The 22,466-nt window shown below is 40.3% G+C and overlaps 1 protein-coding gene across 2 annotated transcripts in view; it reads left to right on the forward strand.

Moving 5' to 3' along the window:
• Positions 1–22,466, forward strand: part of arid5b (AT-rich interaction domain 5B) — a 223,342-nt gene that overhangs the window by 194,751 nt on the left and 6,125 nt on the right. For both annotated transcript variants that reach the window (XM_002939542.5, XM_012967696.3), the window contains one exon: positions 20,587–20,779. In XM_002939542.5, coding sequence (XP_002939588.1) covers positions 20,587–20,779 — 193 coding nt within the window. The remainder of the gene's footprint in view (positions 1–20,586; positions 20,780–22,466) is intronic.

A 22,466-nucleotide genomic window follows, 5' to 3' on the forward strand; every position in this document is an offset into this window, starting at 1 on the left:
TGAGTCTCAAAGTAGTCAGCCAGATCCACAGGGAGCACGGCTTAGGAACTGTTCCAAACCATATTATTACATTAAAAAGCATGAAAAGGCTACATACTTATTAGTTGATGTATATTGAAAAGTTGCTTGAAATTATTTATGCTTTTTGAAAAGTTGGACTTTCCCTTTAATGTTATGTATTGGTATATTTGCTGTTATTGGTTTTCTTGGGCTTACATTTACCAGAACCACTGTATTAATATATAACATTATGTAGAACCTTGAATATTCTATTGCTTTCTTAATGGAAAGTTTGTGGCTTTGTACGGATTTTTGTCACTTTTCTCTTCGGGGCACGTGAGAGAAGGTGAGCGGATTAGCAGGGTTTGTATTCTGACTCATCATTAACTCAACGGGGGCACAAAGTTTCCAGTAAGTAATTGTTTTTTTTTTAAGAGAGAAAGAGCAGATCTGGTTTCTGTAGGTGGCGCTGCCATATCATTTTGGCCACTTTATTAATGTGCATAATGAGGAAGAAGAATGACTGTGTGTTTACATAATGTTCAGATCTGGGTCTGGCATGGTGCCGAGAGACTGGCGGATTGCTAATGTGGTGCCGTTATTTAAAAAGGTATCCCGTTCTCAGCCTGAAAACTATAGGCCTGTTAGTCTGACATCAGTAGTAGGAAAGCTTTTGGATTAGCCAGATACTTTATATAATGCATAAATCAAACTCTGTGCTTGGTGTAATTGAATTATTGATTTGCACCGGAACTCCTCATGTTGTGTATTCTCTGATTCAAGGATTCATAATCCAGTTTGTAGTTATTGTATATGAGTTTGGCCTCGATACTCTCAAATGTAACTCTAGGGTTAGGACTGAATCCAACTATGCCCCTGCACAAAAGAATTTACTTTTTATGTGTCTATATGTGGCAGCCAATTTAGTACATTGTGGAATCTAAAGTCTATCCAACTTTGGGCCAGGTATAATGTGATAAGATTATATACCCATTGTTTCTCTTATGCAAACTCAGTCTTCTTGGAAACCTGGAAAATCAATTAGGAGAGAAGTTATTATCCTTGAACTGAAGCTGGTTCTTTATCTCGCTTCATCAAAATGCACCATGCTTCATCGCTCTTGAAAGTTGTCCTGGTGTAATGTTGTGAAAATGTTCAGGTCAATTACAGATCCCATTTTAATATATCAATTATATTTTATTGGGTGTGTGCAATTACATGCGACCTCTAGGATGAGAGCTGTTGGTCAAAGGACATCTGAAAAAGTCATTACTCCGTTTTCAATGTGAGCCCTATAGTGGTCTACAGTGGTGCTTCCCCCCTTGCTCTGGTGGAGGGGCTCATCCTGAAGGGCTGTTTGGGTGAGTTTTGGGGAGAATGCCTATTTGCTTTCCCATAAACACCTGAACGCCCAGCTGTAAGGTCAAGTAGGGTGAGATTTAGAGTAAATATGTATTTGCTATACTAGATATTCATTGAACCATGGCTGAATGGCTGAAACACTGATGCCTACTAATACCTGTAACCTTTTCATAAGCTAAGGGGTGGCTTGACCAAAGGTTGGACTTCCAGGAGGTGCTTGAACTGAAAAACCAATGTTGTACGAAAAGCTTATTTCAAAGCACAATACAGTAAAATATTCCTGCAAAATTGGGCTTAATACCTATGCTGGCAAATGTTTTTTGTATTAAAACAAAAGCTCTTTTGGGCAGAGAATAACAACAAGCAAATCACTGCATGCCGTAGATGGTATCCTGATATATTGTATTCTGATGAATAGAATATATTATCAATGTTTTTTTGGTTTTTTTTTCATGGAGTGACCTCTATGGAGTGAATTTTACATGATGTATTGGATGCAAATGAAGTTGGGCTTTGTATCAGACCATAAATCAAATTGTCAGAGTATGAGGGTGCAGGTTTCTGTCTGCCTGACCTAACTGCAATATATGGAAGTGTCTGGCTCTTCTCAAGAATAGTAATGTTTGGCTGTATCTGTATAAACGTCCTTTGCTTTCATTTATAATCATCCATATTAGTAGAAAAACTTTGTCCATGGAATGTTCGTGTGTGTATTCTTTTTGTGTAACCCTTTGTATAACTGGAATCTTTAATTTTGTTTAAAGCTTTGCGAAGTAGGATTTTTCCCGGTGGTCCAGTCCAACCCTGCTGTAAAGTGCGTTAGGTATAAATGAAAGATGATGTTTGTCTAGCACCTGCTTTTTGAAAGCATGCTACAAAATGGTCTGAAGGCACCAACCAGGAAAACTCCCGATGGGCCCAGGTGTCAGTGGGCCCTCTTGCTTCTAACTATTTGCTGGAGTTGGACTGGCCCACCGGGATACCAGGAACACTCCCGGTGAGCCCAGGTGTCAGTGGGCCCTCTTGCTTCTAACTATTTGCCAGAGTTGGACTGACCCACTGGTGAGCCCAGGTGTCAGTGGGCCCTCCTCCTGGCCATTTGGCCTGCTTCATGGCCATTCCTTATTTCTGAATGGGAACAAAGAGGAGAAATAGATGTAATAATAGATTCTAGCATGTAGAGAATAAAGAGGTTGGGTGGGGAAAGGAGGAAAAAAGTTTGGAGGGTCTATGGCCTAAGGTAGTGATCCCCAACCAGTGGCTCAGGGGCAACATGTTGCTCCCCAACCCCTTGGGTGTTGCTTTCAGTGCCCCCAAACCAGGGAGTTATTTTTGAATTCCTGACTTGGGGGCAAGTTTTGGTTGAATAAAAACAAGATTTCCTACCAAATAAAGCCCCCTGTAAGCTGATAGTGTGCATAGAGGCTGCCTAATAGCCAATCACAGCCCTTATTTGGCTCCTCCATGAGCTTTTATGGTGCTTGTGTTGCTCTCCAAGTCTTTTTACATTTGACTGTGGCTCACGAGTAAGAAAGGTCGGGGACCCCTGGTCTAAGGTGTTCTGTTGGGCCCCTGGGGTCCCAGTCCGACACTTGCACCATCTAAGTTGGCCCTAAGCAATGTGGCCCGGTAAGATTCACCTACGTTGAATGTATACTGTACATATGTGAGCAGTGTGGGTTACAACAAAGTTGCCTTTACCTGTAGCATTCTGTGGATATTCTCTGTTATTCCATTTTCCAGATTTTAATTTCTTTTAGATCCATGTTATGCGTATGCGCCGACTGACTTTTATTCAGACCATCTGGTCCATCTTGTTCATATTAAATGCAGAGATTTTTTTTCTTTTGTGTCGGTGGTGGTGTTCTGTTACAATTCACATTTATGTGTCAGAGCTGGTGGATTTAACCAAGAACAGGCAGGTGTTGACTTTGACACATTCTTCCCCAGACCGTGCACTTCTGTGCATATCACCCATTGTTTGACATCTGACAATTCTTGGAGTCTATTTCAGGTTTCATTTTAAAAAAGCCAAAAAAAAATAAATCTGTTGGTTATTTATACTTGTGTTATGAACATGTGGGTTTAAATATGAAACATAATGTTACACATCTTGACTGCTCCAGTAATTCCATGCATGAGTTGTTTATTGAGAGACATTTTTAAAACACAGTGTCTGCTTGTCTCGGAGGATTTTTTTTCCATAATATGCAGTAAAATATTACAGTAGTGATTTTTTTTCCTAATATTTTTGGATTAATAGATTTGCTTGGTAAGGGGGCCATACACTAACTGCCTTGCCAACAAAGTGGGTCAGCAGAATACATTATTGTTTCGGACAGATTTTTATATAGAGGTTTGTTTAATTGACCTACGTTTGACACTCTCAATATATAGACTCTCAAAATAGGTTGTTACCCTGGCCACACCTCCGACCAGTCTAATCAGGGCATCTTTATCAAGCAGAGAAAGTTTAATTTCATGCATGTTCCTACAAGTTATGGCTTTTTTTAGCTCCTCCCCAAAAAACGTTTCCCCGCCTCGTTTTCTTTCCAAGCCTGCGTTTCCATTATATGGCATTAATATGATCTAGCAAGAGCAAACCAGATTGCCTGCAATTTGGAGCTTGTGGCTCAGTATTAGTGATAAGTGAATCTGTCCATTTCGCTTCACCAAAAAATTTGCAAAACTTTGGGAAAGTTCAGAATTAAAAAAACAAAAATTACAAAATGCATTGAAGTATTTTTGTAGAAATTTCTCGCGGCAACTTTTTGCATGCAAAATACATTGAAGTCTATGGGTGTTTTTTTTTTGTGGCGAAGATTTTCAGATCAAATTTTCCCAGTGTGTCTGAGAAAATATTAGCTGATGGCAAAATGCAGATTTTTTTGGTTTCCACCCCAAAGGGCCTGTGTGGTGGTTCGGCCTAGGTAGGGTAGGTACCTGTAGTTTTCTAAATTATTTTTACTGGCTGGTGGGGGGACGGGCACAAAACGGGGCAGACTGACATAATTGGGGCGGGACAGTGCTGTAGAAGGGGTGGAGTTATGATGCAAAGATGGGAGCAGTGCTGGTTATGGAGAGGAATGGGAAAGAAAAAAGTAAAATTTGGGTGGGGCCTGGGGCTCATTTTAAAGGTATTACAAATTTAGCACCATCTACATTGCCAGTAAATAGTGGCCCAAGCCTTGGCTGGAGATTTACCAGCAAGGCCAGGAAAATAGCAGTTGGGAGGCAACCCTAAAATATTACAGTAGTAAGTCTAAAGTAAGTGGGAAACATATCCCACCCAAGGCCCTTAGTGTAATAATTTACCATGTTTGTGGTAGCACCAGAGAACAGCACAAATAACCCCTGGACTTACTTCCTTGGTGCCGCCATTTTGAAAGAACGCAACCGTAAACCAACCAGTTCTTTGTAGTCTTTAACTCATTTACTTATTGAAAGACCGTTTAATAAAGCCAGCTCTTGGACTTCATGTTTAATCTTGCATGTACAGCACAAAAGAAGCATAATAATGACTTTATAAGCCAAGCCTTGCCGAAATATCAACCGCGTCTGGAATATTCCAGTTGGAAGCCCTTCAGTTGATATAGGCCAAGATTCAAGGAAACTAACTTCAGATGAAACAAAATAGCCAGCTCAAACATTGTTTCTGAAATTCCTCTGGTATGTGTTAGGCTCTTTTCCCAAAAATTTCTGTCATCGTGACACAAGACTCAAGAACGTATCTTTAAACAATCTTTTCTCTCGAGCTTGTTTTGAAACATAAAGAGGCTTTTAGAAGGTCTTGATTCTGTTTAGCATTTCCATATAAGCAATGAGTTCATGCAACAGGCATTCACTTGCGGTTACTTATTAAAAAAAAAATATATTAAATGTCATTCTTGTAGCTGAGTTAACACATGGGAAACGGAATTTGTTTAAGCTTTGATATATTTTATTGGGCAGTGATATAATTGTATACAGATGATGTGATATATAAAAATAAAATGCCTGCTGGCTTCTTTTACAGAATAACACGATTTGTGAAGCCCTAAAGAGAAAAAATGACTTTTTTTTTCTCCTGCTTCATTTTGATTTCATGGTTCACAGTTTACATATGTTAATAGCTGTTTATTCTCATGCAGTGTGAAAAATTAGTGCCTACATAAATCCCGGAGACGTGAATATTTGCTCAACAATATGGTACTTTATAGAAGACATTTTTAAATATATGTTTCCGAAGACTGATTGGAGGGGGGAAAGGGTTTATTTTGGTCTGAGAAAATGTACTGCCAATGTATGGCTCGAGTGTTTGAAAGAAAAATATATTAAATATTAGTTATTGTAACTTCAAAAAGAAACTCGGTGATGGATGTGATGATTGAAGTATTTATTTTCTGTTCAGATAGAGACTTCAAAGGCGATCTATAGAAAACCATTACCTAATACACCCTGCTCCTTATAACCGGCCTTGAGTTTCAGAACAGTATTTATTGTTTCCTGTATGGCGCTGCGTTTGTCAGAGGGGGCATCATATTGTACATAGTTTCCTGAATATATCATTTGCATTGTTAACGGAAGGCTGATGTTAAATTACAAGGGCAAAACCTTTGATGAGATGTGTTCTACACCAGCATTGGTTGTAAAACGTTGTCTCGCCATCAGGAATTAAGTGTTAATTTCCAGGTTTCTGTCGGTGTATATTTGAGATTTTGTCATGATTTTATGGGGTACTTTTTATTTCTAAATTACACTGTTATTACACAGAAATAATTCACTCTGTCATTTAGAAAGTTATTCTTGAACCAACAAATTTGTAGCTGTAATATCGGTGTGTAGGCGCCATCTCAGTGCATTGTGCCTGAGTCTGAGCTTTCAGCCAGCGCTACACATTAGAACTGCTTTCAGCTAACCTATTGTTTCTCCTACTCCCATGTAACTGGAGGAGTCCCAAGCCGGACTTGGATTTCTTACTATTGAGTGCTATTCTGATACCTACTGGGAGCTGCCATCTTGCTCCCTTCCCATTGTTCTGCTGATCGGCTGCTGGGAGGGGGGGGGGGGGATATCACTCTAACTTGCAGCGTAGCAGTAAAGTGTGACTGAAGTTTATCAGAACACAGGTCACACGGCTGTGGCACCCTGGGAAATGAAGAATATGGCTAGCCCCATGTGAAATTTCAAAATTAAATATAAAAAAATGTGTGTACTTTTAAAAAATGGATTTCAATGCTGGAGAAGCTCTATTAAAGGAACAGTAACACTAAAAAATAAAAATGTTTTAAAATAATTAAAATATAATGTACTGTTGCCCTGCACTGGTAAAAGTTGCGTGTTTGCTTCAGAAAGACTACTATAGTTAATAGAAATAGCTGCTGTGTAGCCATGGAGGCAGCCATTTCAATTGAAAAAAGGAGAAAAGGCACAGGTTACATAAGAAGATACCAGATAAACTGTGTAGAATACAATGGGAATCTGCTACTTATCTGTTATCTGCTTAGTAACCTGTGCCTTTTCTCCTTTTTTCAATTTAAATGGCTGCCCCCATGGCTACACAGCAGGGTATTTATATAAACTGCAGTAGTGTTTATGAAGAAAACACACAAGTTTTACCAGTGCAGAGCAATAGTATATAATATATTAATTATTTTTATACACTTTCATTTTTTGGTGTTACTGTTCCTTTAACATGCATTTTGAAAAAAACATTTGACATAATTGACATAATCTAAGAGGCAACATGAGAACACATTGAGAGCTCCTTCACTTACTTTCATACTCTCTTTTCTTTGAATATGAGCAAGTTTGGGGATCTTTTGCTATTGTTGCTATTTGTTTTTCAGAGTACTATGAGTTCAGTAGGAGCTCGAGTTGCCCCTTTTGCGTATAAGAAAATTGTTCTTGCTTCATAAAGCTAAAGTCTACCTCAGAGATTGCTTGTTTCTATGCGTGGCTTCCAAAGCAAGGCCTTCCCATACCTTTTTTTAGATCAGATGGCTTTATTCTTCTGAAAGGTGCCCAAGTATGGCTATAAGAGTCTCATACCAAGACAAAGCGATCTTTACGCCATGTCTATGCATATTGGGACTCTTGAAACTCTAATAATCAGGCTAGAACCACAAAGCTTGTTGCTGTATAGGCAAAAAAGGAGGTCACCTGCACACACCCAACGTGCAGGTTCAGCTCGCTTTCTCATTTATGCCAGCGTTTCCTCACCAGAAATGTCATTGATCAGTGGAAAGTTTACACGTACTGGTACAAACCTGGGCTTTGGAAATATTTTGGGATACATAAGTATATAAAACACTGTTTATAAGTACAGTTAATCTTTTTATTGGAAGATATTCCACCTAGACAGCTGTGAAGCAGTTCTGCTCCTGTTCTAATTAGAAGGTGTTGCTTGTGATTTACTGGGAATGCCTGAGAACGTCCCTCTGCTGGGTATTCAATAACGGTTACTGACTCCCTAAGGATTGGGAGAACTGAGAGGACTTTCTTATGCTGTTCTTTCTTTTTTTGCTTTCTGAAAAGTTGGAAGGGCTGAGAAGTCTTCCTTGTGCAGTCCTTTCTTTTGGCCAGTCGTCTTCTCTGCTGTGCACCTTCCCAGAATGAATGCATAAAATACTTTTTTTTGTGTGGTGCTCAGTTCTTTCTTTTTCTTGAAAAAGTTTATTGTCAACAAACCTCACAGGTTTAGCAATACATCCATTGTACAAAAGCTTGTGATTCCATAACATGACACCAGAGCCATTCATGGAAAGTTATCCATAAAATCCTTGTGCGGAATTTCACTTGTTATTCCAACATCCGATTACCCTGTTGTCTGTCAGCTTTAAACCATGAACGTGGCAACTGTGTGTGTCTTGTGATCCCGCAATTAAGTTCTGACATTTGTCTCTCATTGTATCACGTTGTCGGCCCTGGAAATTGGTAACAAGCCGACCTAATTCAAGATAAGTGCTGACTTCATTTACTCTTGATTGTGTTATTTATTTAAATTCCCTTCAACTGGGTCATGTTTTAGTCATATGATAACGTAATGATTAAGGTAAAATATCAAACAGACACGGTTTTATATAAAGCACACAAATTGCTCAAAGCCGCATTATTAATCTCAATATAGATGAGGTTTAAGACTTGAACAGACTATGAAAAATAATATTCAAACAAAATATTAGTGCATACATTTTTCACCGCAGCCCCCCTCCCTCTCGCTACATAATGAGGTCTATATTCTTATTCCTCAGGCTCCGTCATTAGCATTAAGTAACTGTACTCCATACATACCACTGCACAAACATCTTCCCAATTATGTGAGGAACAGATGCTCTAACAAAGGGCCTATTTAATATTGGCAAAGCTTGTTAGGGGAAAAAAAAACCTCAGATGTCATCGGAATGTGATTATTTTACATTAAACCTTCATGTGTACTCAACATAAAGGGGACTTTACTGGTGGTTTTTACGAGATATATTTCAGCTTTTCTAACTATAACTAAGATGGACTCTGCTCCTGCTCTGTAGGAAAGAGATTTTTTTATAATATTTACATTTCACAGATTTGAGGATTGAAGATATTTTGAATTATATTTGCTTCTAAAGATCAGGAGAAAATGCCAGTACCATACTGAAGTGCCCCAATGCTCAATGTGCTTTTTCAGGCCAAAATTCAGGGAGGTTTGGCATGGAATAGGTACCACCAGAGAGAGTGCTGTGTTTGATAAGCCCCTAAATGATGTTGAAAAACTCAGAAGGACATTCTGGTAGGTCGTAGTTATCTCTGCTAAAGAAGGCCTGTGCTCATTGGCTCACATGGTGCTCCTCATGCCAATGGTTAGTTGTACCACAAACAAAGCAAATATTATAAAGTACCTTGAACTTTCTTAGCCCCATGGTAAATATTCAGTCCCTCCTTCTGTCTCCTTACACTGGAACTTCTCTATTGCTGCTTCCTGAGGAATTACATTTATGTTTCCCAACTGCCGAGATCCCTTTCTGGGGGAACCTAGACCCTCGACATGGGGGCTCAGCCTAAAGGCAAGGTATGGTTATATTTGCTTTCTTTCGATCTTTGAAATCCCAGGTAGAAGGTCTTACTATGAAGATTTTGATTCATCCAGGTCATGGTATATCTAGTTTAAGTAAATCTAAAGCAACTGGACTTGCTAAGTAATCATTGTGCCATTGTGATTGGATTAGTGGAAGAGTTCATTTGCTGAGGACTTCCCATATCAGTTCATTGAACTAAAGAAGCTGCTCGGATGAGTAGTGAAACATCTTCAATGATTACTCAGCAAGTCCGGTTGCTTTAGAATTACTTCTACTAGATACATGTAGACGGTCAATTAGGTTGTCATTTGGGGTAATTGCTTTTACCTCATAGATATTATTGGAACTGTCCAAAGTTACAACCTGTGTTTTTGTATATTGGTAACCTGGTTATGAGCTAATGGGGGCCCTGAACAAAGTTTGGTGGTCCAAGGGAAGCTTGAACAAAAAAGTCTTACAGCTACTCGTTTACGTGTTGGACCTGTTTGGAGACCAAGGAAGGTGAAGTCAGCTGTGACTGGGTATCTGCCCAGATCACTCATGACCACATGTACCAATTACGACATGTAATATTATGTCAATATAAGGTCACATACTACAATGGCTACTTTTTTGAGTGTCACAATCCTTTGGTGAGAAAGGTGAGATGAATGCTTCAGCTGTCCGTAACATGCAAAGATCTGTGGTTTAATAACGGCAAGAAAGCTTTACTACCTATCCATCCGCTGTTGGCTGGTGAAAGTGCTTGTGTTTTGGAATTTGAACAAATGCTGTTTACGAGAAATTTAGAAACGGTCCCCTGTTGTGCAATGGTGTCAACTCTTCAGATATTCATTAAGAGGTTTATGTTCCGTGTACAATCAACTTAGTTTAATATAAGCTAAATAAATCAATGATTGATGTTGTACCTACATCACTGTTTCTTCAACATTTCATAAGCACAATGAAGTCTCTTTAATTAATAATCAAGTAAACAATAAGCTGGTGATGTTTTGGACAGTTAGAAGATAGACAAACATCATGTGGTTACTGGAAATCAAGGGGTGTCGTGCAAGGAGGTAAGGGTTTTGTGTTTTAGTAAAGGGAATTTTATTGGTCAACAAACAAGACTATAACTAAAAGACATTACAAGCATCTACATAATTCTATGATGTGTATGCGATCTAGTATTCTACTATATAAAGTAACCAAAAGAATAAAATTGATCTTTTAAGTATCATTTATTGTAGTAAAGGCAGCAAGTATGGTGGCTCATTGGTTATCATTGCTACTTTGCTGCTCTGGGGTCCTAGGTATGTGTATGGGACCATGATAGGGACCTAAGATTCAAAGCTTCACCGGGGCAGAGACTGATAGGAATATGATAGGGACCTTAGATTGTAAGCTCCACTGGGGCAGGGACTGATGGGAATATGATAGGGACCTTAGATTGTAAGCTCCACTGGGGCAGGGGATGATGGGAATGTGATAGGGACCTTAGATTGTAAGTTCCACTGGGGCAGGGGCTGATGGGAATGTGATAGGGACCTTAGATTGTAAGCTCACTGGGGCAGGGACTGATGGGAATGTGATAGGGACCTTAGATTATAAGCTCCACTGGGACAGGGACTGATGGGAATGGGATATGGACCTTAGATTGTAAGCTCCACTGGGGCAGGGACTGATGGGAATGTGATAGGGACCTTAGATTGTAAGCTCCACTGGGGCAGGGACTGATGGGAATGTGATAGGGACCTTAGATTATAAGCTCCACTGGGGCAGGGACTGATGGGAATGGGATAGGGACCTTAGATTGTAAGCGCCACTGGGGCAGGGACTGATGGGAATGTGATAGGGACGTTAGATTGTAAGCTCCACTGGGGCATGGACTGATGGGAATGTGATAGGGACCTTAGATTGTAAGCTCCACTGGGGCAGGGACTGATGGGAATGTGATAGGGACCTTAAATTGTAAGCTCCACTGGGGCAGGGACTGATGGGAATATGATAGGGACCTTAGATTGTAAGCTCACTGGGGCAGGGACTGATGGGAATGGGATAGGGACCTTAGATTGTAAGCTCACTGGGGCAGGGGCTGTTGGAAATGATGTATAATCTCTATATAAATAACAAGGATAATATATATTTTTTTCTAAACTGATTTGTTCATTTTGCCATAATGGAAAAAGTGATGGTTCGTGCGATAGAAAACACTTTCATAATAACTGTTACAGGCAGCAACAGTTTCCTGGAAGTAACATTTTAATACTATGATTTCAATAGAGTTTCTGTCAAATCTGCAAACAAACTGTCTTCTCCAGTCGGCCCTGTCCCCTCTGGCACTTGCCCAGATTACTTACTGTAATAGATGTGTGACCTTTGCCAGCGCCGTGCATTTGATTTTCATAAATTCTGATGGGAAAGCTGAATTCAAAGTCCACGTGCACCTTTCTTTCATTTGGGAGCAGCGTGTGAAAGCCATTCCAGCCTGTGAGCATTGCGCTGTGAGTCATTATTGCCTCAGCGCTGAGAATCCATTTACCCACAAACATGTGAAAACACAACGGAATTTTGAAACAGCAGTGAAATGTCCATTTGTTGTAACTGTTATAAACTAAACCATGTCCAGCTACCAACCTTTTATTTTATATACACTGGAGGCATTCCAATCGGGAAATCGCAAACATCTTGCAAACAAAATTGTATTTTTAAAGGTTAAATATATTGTATTTTTTTTAGTACAGGTATGGGACGGGGTATCCAGAATGCTCAGGACCTGAGGTAGTCCGGATAAGGGGTCTTTCTGTAATTCGGATCTCCTACCTTAAGTCTACTTAAAAAATTATTTAAACAGTAATTAAATTCAATAGGATTGTTCTGCCCCCAATAAGGGGTAATTATATCTTAGTTGGGATCAAGTACAGGTACTGTTTTATTATTACAGAGAAAAGGGAATCATTTAACCATTAAATAAACCCAATAGGGCTGTTCTGCCCCCAATAAGGGGTAATTATATCTTAGTTGGGATCAAGTACAGGTACTGTTTTATTATTACAGAGAAAAGGGAATCATTTAACCATGAAATAAACCCAATAGGGCTGTTCTGCCCCCAATAAGGGGTAATTATATCTTAGTTGGGATCAAGTACAGGTACTGTTTTATTATTACAGAGAAAAAATGAATAATTTGATTAAAATGGAGTCTATGGGAGATGGCCGTACAGGTATGGGACCTGTTATCCAGAACGCTTGGGACTTTTTTCTTAAAGTCCATCTTCGTTCAACTAGTCTCTTTTTACCTTGGTGTGTGTTTATATATATCTGACACCATTTTTGGGGGTTGTGGGCACTGTTTATTTCCTTTCAGCTTGACCTCTCTGCTTCTCTAGTGTTGCCAATGAGTAGAGTTACAATCTCTCTATAGCAGCTCTTGTTATTTTAAGAGCAAACAGAATATAAAGCCTCTGTGGTAATTGAATGATAAGATCTCATCCTGTTGGAAACTGGTGTTGTACAAATACAGGAGAGGTTTAAAAAAAACCACAACAGAGAATTCCATGGAAAATGTATTTTGTAAGACCATTTGTTCAGATTCAGTATTTTATTCATTCGTGTATTTATAAAGCGCCAACATATTCTGCAGCGCCGTACAATAAGAGGGTTTATATATTGGGCAAACAAAATTACATACAAAGCAACCTGGGGTTTTTTTTTTGTTTTTTTTTACAGTTTGGGGTAATCCCCAAATTATTACATCTGTTATTTCTGTCATTTATTGTTAATGGGAAAAATACTGATTTTGTGTTTATTAAAACTATATTGGTTTTAAACAGGCGCTGATGCTTTTATTGCACTGCTGTGTATTTTTACTCAAAACAAAAAATATAAATATGTAGAAAAAATGTTATTCCTAAAAAGTTGGGTTTTTGTGGCTGGGACCAGCTTGCCTCGGCTGCAGAATGTAAGTAAACATAGACAGCCAGGTCTCTCTGTGTTCTCTTTCCCTTCAGCTCAGATTCAGAGCTTAAGAAGCCTATGGAAGCCCAAGATATTGCAGTTTATATACAGGGAATAGAGCCGGCCATACATGGAAAGATCAAAGTCACCAAATTAGGGGATCTTTCTCAAATTCCCCTTGAGGTCGGTAATATTGGACTCAAAGTTTGACCCCGAAGGATTGTATTAAATAAACCCTTTGCAGCAGTGCCATTTGGCTGAGAAGTGCCTTCATCTCGCACTGTGTGCTCCACCTAGTGGCAGAGTTTATATCTTAATAATTAGAATTTATAGGTTATGGGTGTGGTTAATATAGACATTTAACACTTGAAAAAAAATCATAAAAAAGTGACTGTGGTCATTTCAAAGTATTTAATTTCTAATTAATTTTGAATTCTGAAACCGAAGTGAAATATAATTAAAATAACATTTTTGAAAGGGGTTGTATTCAAGATTCATTATTGGTGAAGCTAAGTCAGCAGGTGCTTGTAAAGAAGGGCAAAACCTGATGCCCTTCTGGCTGCTGTTAAACTACAACCGTTAGTGCCCCTATGCTGCAGAGAACAGTAGTAAAAAAAACCTTTCTGGATGATATTAAATTTTCAGTGTTGGTGCTAGGTCTAGTAACCCATAGCAACTTATTAGCTAGTAGCATTTAAGAGCAAACATCTGATTGGTGTCTAAGGTTCCCAAGACTTGGTGCACTTGGCTACAGCCGTGAAACCGTTATCCAGCCAGGGCCGTAGTCTTGTTTATGGGCTGAAACTAACAATGTGATGGGGTCACTACCCAAACCCGTCCTTTGGGCTCTGAAAGGCTCCTGGGAGTTTGGCATCACCAGCTGGAGGGGGACATGTCCCTGATATAACATGCGTGATGTTCGGTACCTATTACAGCAAGTTCACCCCCTTATACAGGCTTGCTATGGCCAAAACAAGAGCGCCTTGTGTTTTCCGCTCATTTTTACCTTAGTCATGCCTCTGGGGTTTTTTCTCAGATTGAAGAAACATTTAATTCCAGATTTCCTGCTCTTGGCTCTCGGCTTTTGACCAGCTGCACAAAATGTATTTTCTTCCTACCCCTGTGTTGCTGCCAGCTGCTGAGCTCAGTGAAAAAAAATAACTTAATATGAAAATAGTTTATCCGCTTCTCCGAGTGGCAAAAAAAAGAAATGGAATTAGCAGGAAAGCAAAGGGAAAAGAGCGGAGGTCTCTGTGAGAGCAGGACGAGGTGTGTGCGAGTGGGGAAGATCAGTAAGTACAGTCAGAGCTCTGTCAGCATTGCCCCAGTTAGCCCAGTATGCTGGGAGTTGTAGTTCAGATGCAGAGCAAGGCAAATTGATGTTTTTCTTTGGAAGCGAAAATAAAAGTACAAATACATATTATATTTTGTGACAATCATGAAATGCTTTCAGTGTAATCATTAGTAACATCCTGTGGCCTCATAACTTCTGTGTACTCACTGATTGGGTTGCCTTCCTTTTTGGCTTTGGGATCCAGGCAGGGGGCGGCACTGATGACATCAGGGGTGGTGCTGGTGACATATATGGGGTGAATATGATGTCATGGTTATGATATAGTGGGCAGCAATTGGTTGATTGCCGCAACATTCGATTTGAAGTACCAAATTTTGAAAACCAGGCTGTCCAGGTGAAACCCTACTCACAGTAGCCCACTGGCAGCTGAAGGATGCTCTCAGAGCCTTATCTATAATACAGGCACCCAAGGGCACGTGCCTAGGGCAGGAGCTTCAGGGAGAGGCCCAGAGGTTGGTCTGGTAGGACTTCCCGAGGGCCGCCCCATACATGGTCTGATAACCTGTTTCATTGGTATGTGTATGGCCAAGCTTTGATCTCAGTATCATTAAGGTGGCCATACATGCACAATATAAGTTTGCTATGATATTCGGTACGTGTATGTATGGCGGGAGATGAGGCGGCCAAAATTGGCAAAGGCCTTGGATATCTGTCGTCTCTTTCATCAGGCGGGAGGCAATCGTTTAGCACTGAATCATCAGATAGGGGTAGAATTCTATTGTGTATCTGACAAAACAGCTCTAAACCTTAGGGGAGGGTACAAACAATATTTTCTGTGACCAATGGTCATAGGAAAGATGATAACTGTAATGTGTATGGCCACAACAAGTACTTAGCACCCTGCCTTCCACAGTAATGATGTGCTGGTCAGGCCGATACCCACAGTTCAGGTGGGTACGGGCCGACCTGTGCACTACATTTTCGGGTCACGGGCAGGTCCTTCTGCTTGTCCTCTCCGCCCCTTTTGTGATGTCAGCAGTGGGCGGGTGCAGGTCTATAAATAGAGGGGAATAGCCGGGTCAGGTAGAGTTTGGACTGGAAGCGGGCGGGTTAGTCAGGTGCGGGTTGACTAGAAAAACTTGACCCGCACATAAATATTCCAGAGCTGGAGATAAGACTCTTATCAGGATGCAGAGAGTTGCAGTTCAGTTGTGTGTGTAGCCGCAGGGGTCACCCTGGTGGGGATTCTTCAGTGTTAACATTTTTGCCAGCAGCAACAATTTTCTCTCCCCATTCCCCATCCTATCATTCTGCATTACCTGCCAAATTGTATTTGCTTAACACCTATTACCGCGCGGGTCGCTGCCGGGCATCAATATTTAACACGGAAGAATTTTTTAACAGCCGTTCAGCAATTGTCCCAATGAAATACGCACAATAAAATATTGAAAAATGATTTCCTGGAGACAAAAAAAAAAGCCATTAACAGGAGTTATCCTATTAAGCCCATAATTAGCGCTGTGAAATGTGTGCGAGTTGGAATGGATTTTAAACACTTTGGATGCAGGGAAGGGGACAAAAGCGGACATAGAACTGGACGTACTCGTGCTGATTTAATTGTACAGGTATGGGATCCGTTATCCGGAAACCCATTATCCCAGAAAGATCCGAATTACGGAAAGGCCGTCTCCCATAGACTCCATTATAAGCAAATAATTCTAATTTTTGAAAATGATTTCCTTTTTCTCTGTAATAATAAAACAGTACCTGTACTTGATCCCAACTAAGATATAATTACCCCTTATTGGGGGCAGAGCAGTCCTATTGGGTTTATTTCATGGTTAAATGATTCCCTTTTCTCTGTAATAATAAAACAGTACCTGTACTTGATCCCAACTAAGATATAATTACCCCTTATTGGGGGCAGAACAGCCCTATTGGGTTTATTTAATGGTTAAATGATTCCCTTTTCTCTGTAATAATAAAACAGTACCTGTACTTGATCCCAACTAAGATATAATTACCCCTTATTGGGGGCAGAACAGCCCTATTGGGTTTATTTCATGGTTAAATGATTCCCTTTTCTCTGTAATAATAAAACAGTACCTGTACTTGATCCCAACTAAGATATAATTACCCCTTATTGGGGGCAGAGCAGTCCTATTGGGTTTATTTCATGGTTAAATGATTCCCTTTTCTCTGTAATAATAAAACAGTACCTGTACTTGATCCCAACTAAGATATAATTACCCCTTATTGGGGGCAGAACAGCCCTATTGGGTTTATTTAATGGTTAAATGATTCCCTTTTCTCTGTAATAATAAAACAGTACCTGTACTTGATCCCAACTAAGATATAATTACCCCTTATTGGGGGCAGAACAGCCCTATTGGGTTTATTTCATGGTTAAATGATTCCCTTTTCTCTGTAATAATAAAACAGTACCTGTACTTGATCCCAACTAAGATATAATTACCCCTTATTGGGGGCAGAACAGCCCTATTGGGTTTATTTAATGGTTAAAGGATTCCCTTTTCTCTGTAATAATAAAACAGTACCTGTACTTGATCCCAACTAAGATATAATTACCCCTTATTGGGGGCAGAACAGCCCTATTGGGTTTATTTAATGGTTAAATGATTCCCTTTTCTCTGTAATAATAAAACAGTACCTGTACTTGATCCCAACTAAGATATAATTATCCCTTATTGGGGCAGAACAGCCCTATTGGGTTTATTTAATGGTTAAATGATTCCCTTTTCTCTGTAATAATAAATCAGTACCTGTACTTGATCCCAACTAAGATATAATTACCCCTTATTGGGGGCAGAACAGCCCTATTGGGTTTATTCAATATTTTTTTTTTTTTTTTAGCAAGTCTGCTAAAAATCATTTAAAGTGTGGAGATCCAAATTACAGAAAGACCCCTTACCCAGAAAACCCCAGGTCCCAAGCATTCTGGATAACAGGTCCCATATCTGTATATAATTGTACCTGCACCCTTCGTTGCCAGGGTGAGGGGCATTTGAAAGGGTAACGTTGAAGAGATGCGGCTCAATATGGAGACTGTCATCTCGGATCTTCTGCTGCTCTCTAAATTTTTATTATGTAAACATGAACTGTAATATTACAGCAGGAAGCAGGTATTTGGCAGTGCAGTATTATTTTGGGAAGGCTTCATAGAGAGAGAGAGAGAGCAGTTTACAATTTTAGCAGCTGTAACATGTTTAACTTGCTCTGTAACAGGATCTGAGCATGGCTATTCCCCCACGGGCGCTGTTTCGCTGCTGCTGGCACGCCGCCATGCTCCCAGTTAGAAAGCATTAGTCACTGGCCTGCGCGCATACCGTGTCAGAGCATGCTTTCTTAATGAATTTTCTATTCGCTGTAATGTAACCCGAGTTGTTGTTTTGTGGTGGCTCTTCTGTGAAACACGGGCATTGCCAGCCGGCCCTTCTCAGAAACCCCAATACGCAGAAGCGCCCATAAGGGATACGGAATGAGGACTTGTCTGTTTAGTCTGTGTATTCTGCTACTCTGTTTTTATCCCCCTCTCTCTTGGCTCCTAGAATTTGCACCCATTTGCACCAATTAATTTTATCCACTGTTCATGTATAGGCCTATCAGGCTGCATAATAACGCGCCCAAAAAGATCCTAAAGGTTGTTAGTGTTCCTTATCAGTAGACAAAATAGCAGTGATGCCTTGCTTTGTGTCAACGCTAAGGGGTATTTCCCTTCTTTTTTGATATGCAATAGTTACCTAAAACCCCAGAGATAGTGTGCAAATAGTTCTGGCTGGTATGTACCTTAGATTGTAAGGTAAGGGACCTTAGACCAGGGGTGGGCAACCTACAGCTCGCGGGCCACATCCGGCACGCCGAAGATTGGTTTGTCTCGGCTACGCAAGTCTCATCACGCGCGACTTGGCGTCAAGACTGCATGTTAGAGCTGGCCCGGCCTGAAAGTCAATGTGGCCCCTGAGCCTAAAAGTTTGCCCAACCCTGCCTTAGACTGTAAGCTCCACTGGGGCAGGGACTGATGGGAATATGATAGGGACCTTAGATTGTAAGCTCCACTGGGGCAGGGGCTGATGGGAATGGGATAGGGACCTTAGATTGTAAGCTCACTGGGGCAGGGACTGATGGGAATGTGATAGGGACCTTAGATTGTAAGCTCCACTGGGGCAGGGACTGATGGGAATGGGATAGGGACCTTAGATTGTAAGCTCCACTGGGGCAGGGACTGATGGGAATGTGATAGGGACCTTAGATTGTAAGTTCCACTGGGGCAGGGCCTGATGGGAATGTGATAGGGACCTTAGATTGTAAGCTCACTGGGGCAGGGACTGATGGGAATATGATAGGGACCTTAGATTGTAAGCTCCACTGGGGCAGGGACTGATGTGAATGGTGTATCATCTCTGTACAACGCTGCAGAATATGTTGGCATTATATAAATAAAGGATAACACTAATAATGACAATACCTCATTAAGCAGTAACAAGGACTGGGTGGTAGGGGGACCATAAACCCTACATGTGCTGTCCCAGAGCAAAGCTTTGCACAATACTCCACTAAATGAATTTGTCTTTAATGCGACTGAAAGAGTTCAGTAAAAGAATGGTCATTTTCTCAGGCCGCTGAGTTGTGCATTAATCCCACACTGAGTCATTAATCAAGTTGAACGCATTAAAAAAAAGAAACAGAGAGAGAGACTGTAACATAATCCATCTTTTTTAATTATAACGCTGCTGTTTTCTGCTGTGGGATCAAAAGCCGAGCAGTGACTGGAGAACAGATGATTATTAAAGGCACATGACTCGATGTGTCATTCTGTAGCGACTCAGGAATGTCATTGGGTTTGGGTCTTCATCGAAACAGATGAAAGTCATCAACCTTTTATTTTGTTTGTTTTTCTTGACAATTGATTTTGTTGTACGGAGGTACAAGCTCTTCCCGGTGCTTTGTTACTGGCCATTCTAGTACAGGATGGGTACCTATAAAGAGTCTAGTCCTTCCCTTCTGCAGGCCAAACTTATTGTGCGCCGGTGTCAGCATCTGGTGCCGAATCAGAGCTTTATTGTTTTTGGGTGTTGCAAGATGGACTAGGGTGCTAATTGACTGTGATAAGGAGAAAGCCTAAAGCTGGCCATACATTGAAAGATCCACTTTGGCAAAATCCCCTTGAGGTGGGCAGTTGGCCCTCAGATCACCTTGACGGGATATGGGCAATCGGGATATGGACCACATCAATGAGCCAATGTGCTCCTTGTCCCAATGGAATTTTTAAACTTGATTGACATCTGGCCAGTATCTTTTAGGTAGGCCCATATGAGGCTAATAAGTTGCCGACTCGGTCTGTCATCAGCTTTAATTGGCTTGTGTAAGGCCACCTTTAGGCCCATCTCTGGGTGCATATTATTATTATTAACATTTATTTATAAAGCGCCAACATATCCCGCAGCGCTGTACAATAAGTGGGTTCCATACATTGGACATACAGAGTAACATATAAAGCAATCAATAACCGATACAAGAGGTGAAGAGAGCCCTGCCCAAAAGAGCTTACAAACTACAAGGATATCCTCCATTAAGACCACACTGGACCAGATACTTTTGTCTAGGGTGCCGCCATTTTTATTTCATGTCCCTTGTATCCCCTGGCCAGGCACATTGGCACTGTAGTAGACAAAAGGACTAAACTGCCCACGTATCTGCCATAGCAACACACAGGAGTCTGGAGAAATAGATCATAGGTGGTGGCATGATATGATTTATTGTAATATTTTATGATATACATGGGTGTGTTGACCTCTTGGAATCATCTTTTTCTTTCTGCTACACTCAGGTCTAAAATCCCTGTGTTGGACATTGCAGCCTACTGATGTAATATTTAGAAATATATGTTTCCTACTACAGTTATTTCATTTGCCAAGTCTAAGCCTTTCTTTCTTCTCCACAGATTAATCCTCCCCTATGAAAGGTTCATTAATGGAGAGGAAGATAAACCGTTGCCTCTGACCAAACCTCGAAAACCCGAGAATGGCCCTCAGGAAGTGGACATGAAAGTGAAGATTTGTGGGACGAAGCGCATTAAGAATGAACCTCAAAAGCCAAAAAAAGAAAAGGATGCAAAGGGCTACGACATGGCTGAGGTATATTGGGGCATTTCACATAGTTACCATTAGCCAGGGATCTGCAACCTGTGTTTCTTCTGCTGTTACTATGCTAGACCTGCACCCAGTTCTGGGACTGTAATCAGTGGAATTTTAATTAAATAAATTGTCCATTTTCCTGAAAAATTAAGGTTATTGCAATAGCTATATATATATATATATATATATATATATATATATATATATATATAAACTTCTTAAAATGGGTTTGGCCTTCTCATTATTTAAGCAAATTAGGGAATTTAGCAAAAATTTCCAAATAATTAAACTAGGATTATAGAGAGTTCCGACTGGCGACTGGCGCTAAGTATTATTATGGTTTTTAGCCTTCTGTAGGGTAATAAGGCCAATATATTCGTGTCAGTTACTTTTATTTGCTAATGAGTGGGACGTCCTTGATAATTATATTTGTTGAACACAGTTGTTCACCAGAACCATCCTGGTAACCCTAAATATTGCATATTGGTCTCAGTGTTTTGTTTCTCAGTGCTAGTGGAGTTATGATTTTAAGTCGACCCTTAAGAACCAGTAACGTGCATTTGCTAAGCTGTTGAGTAGCACTGGGGGCTGCCCATCAAGTTTAAATAGTGCAATAGGTAAGGTTGCCACTTGGCCGGTAGTTTACCAGCTTTTACGACAGGGGGATACTTTATTAAATAAAATATAGTCGTGACAGCAATTACATCACTAAGCACCATTTATAAGGATATAATTTACAGTTTGGTCCCATAGGGAAATGACCAAGCTGTATATTATAGAAGAATAAACAAGGGTCAAAACTGTGTCTGTTCAGTCTCCTATAATAAAAGATGAATGGGCGACTGTGATTCCTCAGAATAAACACACATCGCCTGTTCAAAGGTCTTAAATACATTTATTACATTTCAATTAATTTACGTCTCCATCATTGCCAGCGCCCAGTGCTTTAATATTATCTCTTTGGCTGCGCCACACCTGTCAGATGTCATTGTTTAAACCGTACACTGGAATCATTAACAAAAGCCCTATACTGTATATATAACGAATCTGTTTCCCATGGCAACTATCTCTGCTCCTCTTTTATAGTCAAAGCCGTTTGGTAAATACAGCCAAAGTGAGAGATTAAGGAGAAAATGGATTTCCTTTTATTCCATAACTTTCTTTTTATCAGAACGTGTTGCAGAAAATAATGTTTTGCTGGGAAGGAAATATGCTTGTTAAATTGTATAACAGGCTATTAACTGCATCGTGAGGTTTATCAGGGAAAATGAAAGAATCCACGCTGGCACTGAGCTCTGGGAAATGAGGGTTGTGCTGTACAGGGCTGTGGAGTATGTTGGCGCTATCTAAATACACGCTATTGATAAGGGCAAGCTAGGTTTCATGGAAAACTATACCCCCAAACTGTAGGCCTCTCTAAAAAATATATTGCATAAAACAGCTGATATATAAACATCTGCTTTATCTAAATAAACCATGTTCAGAAAAAATATACTTTTTTATTAGTATGTGCCATTGGGTAATCCTAAATAGAAAATTGCCATTGCAAGTACTAAGGGCCGCCCCCTGGGATCATAGGATTCACAGTGCACACAAACAAGCCAAGGCACACACACATGCTAGGCCCCATCAGCAAATGAATGGGCAGAGTTCTGCCTTGTACTCCCACACTACTTCCTGTTACAGT

The sequence above is a fragment of the Xenopus tropicalis genome, chromosome 7 (genome assembly GCF_000004195.4).
Source record: "Xenopus tropicalis strain Nigerian chromosome 7, UCB_Xtro_10.0, whole genome shotgun sequence".
Lineage (NCBI taxonomy): Eukaryota > Metazoa > Chordata > Amphibia > Anura > Pipidae > Xenopus > Xenopus tropicalis.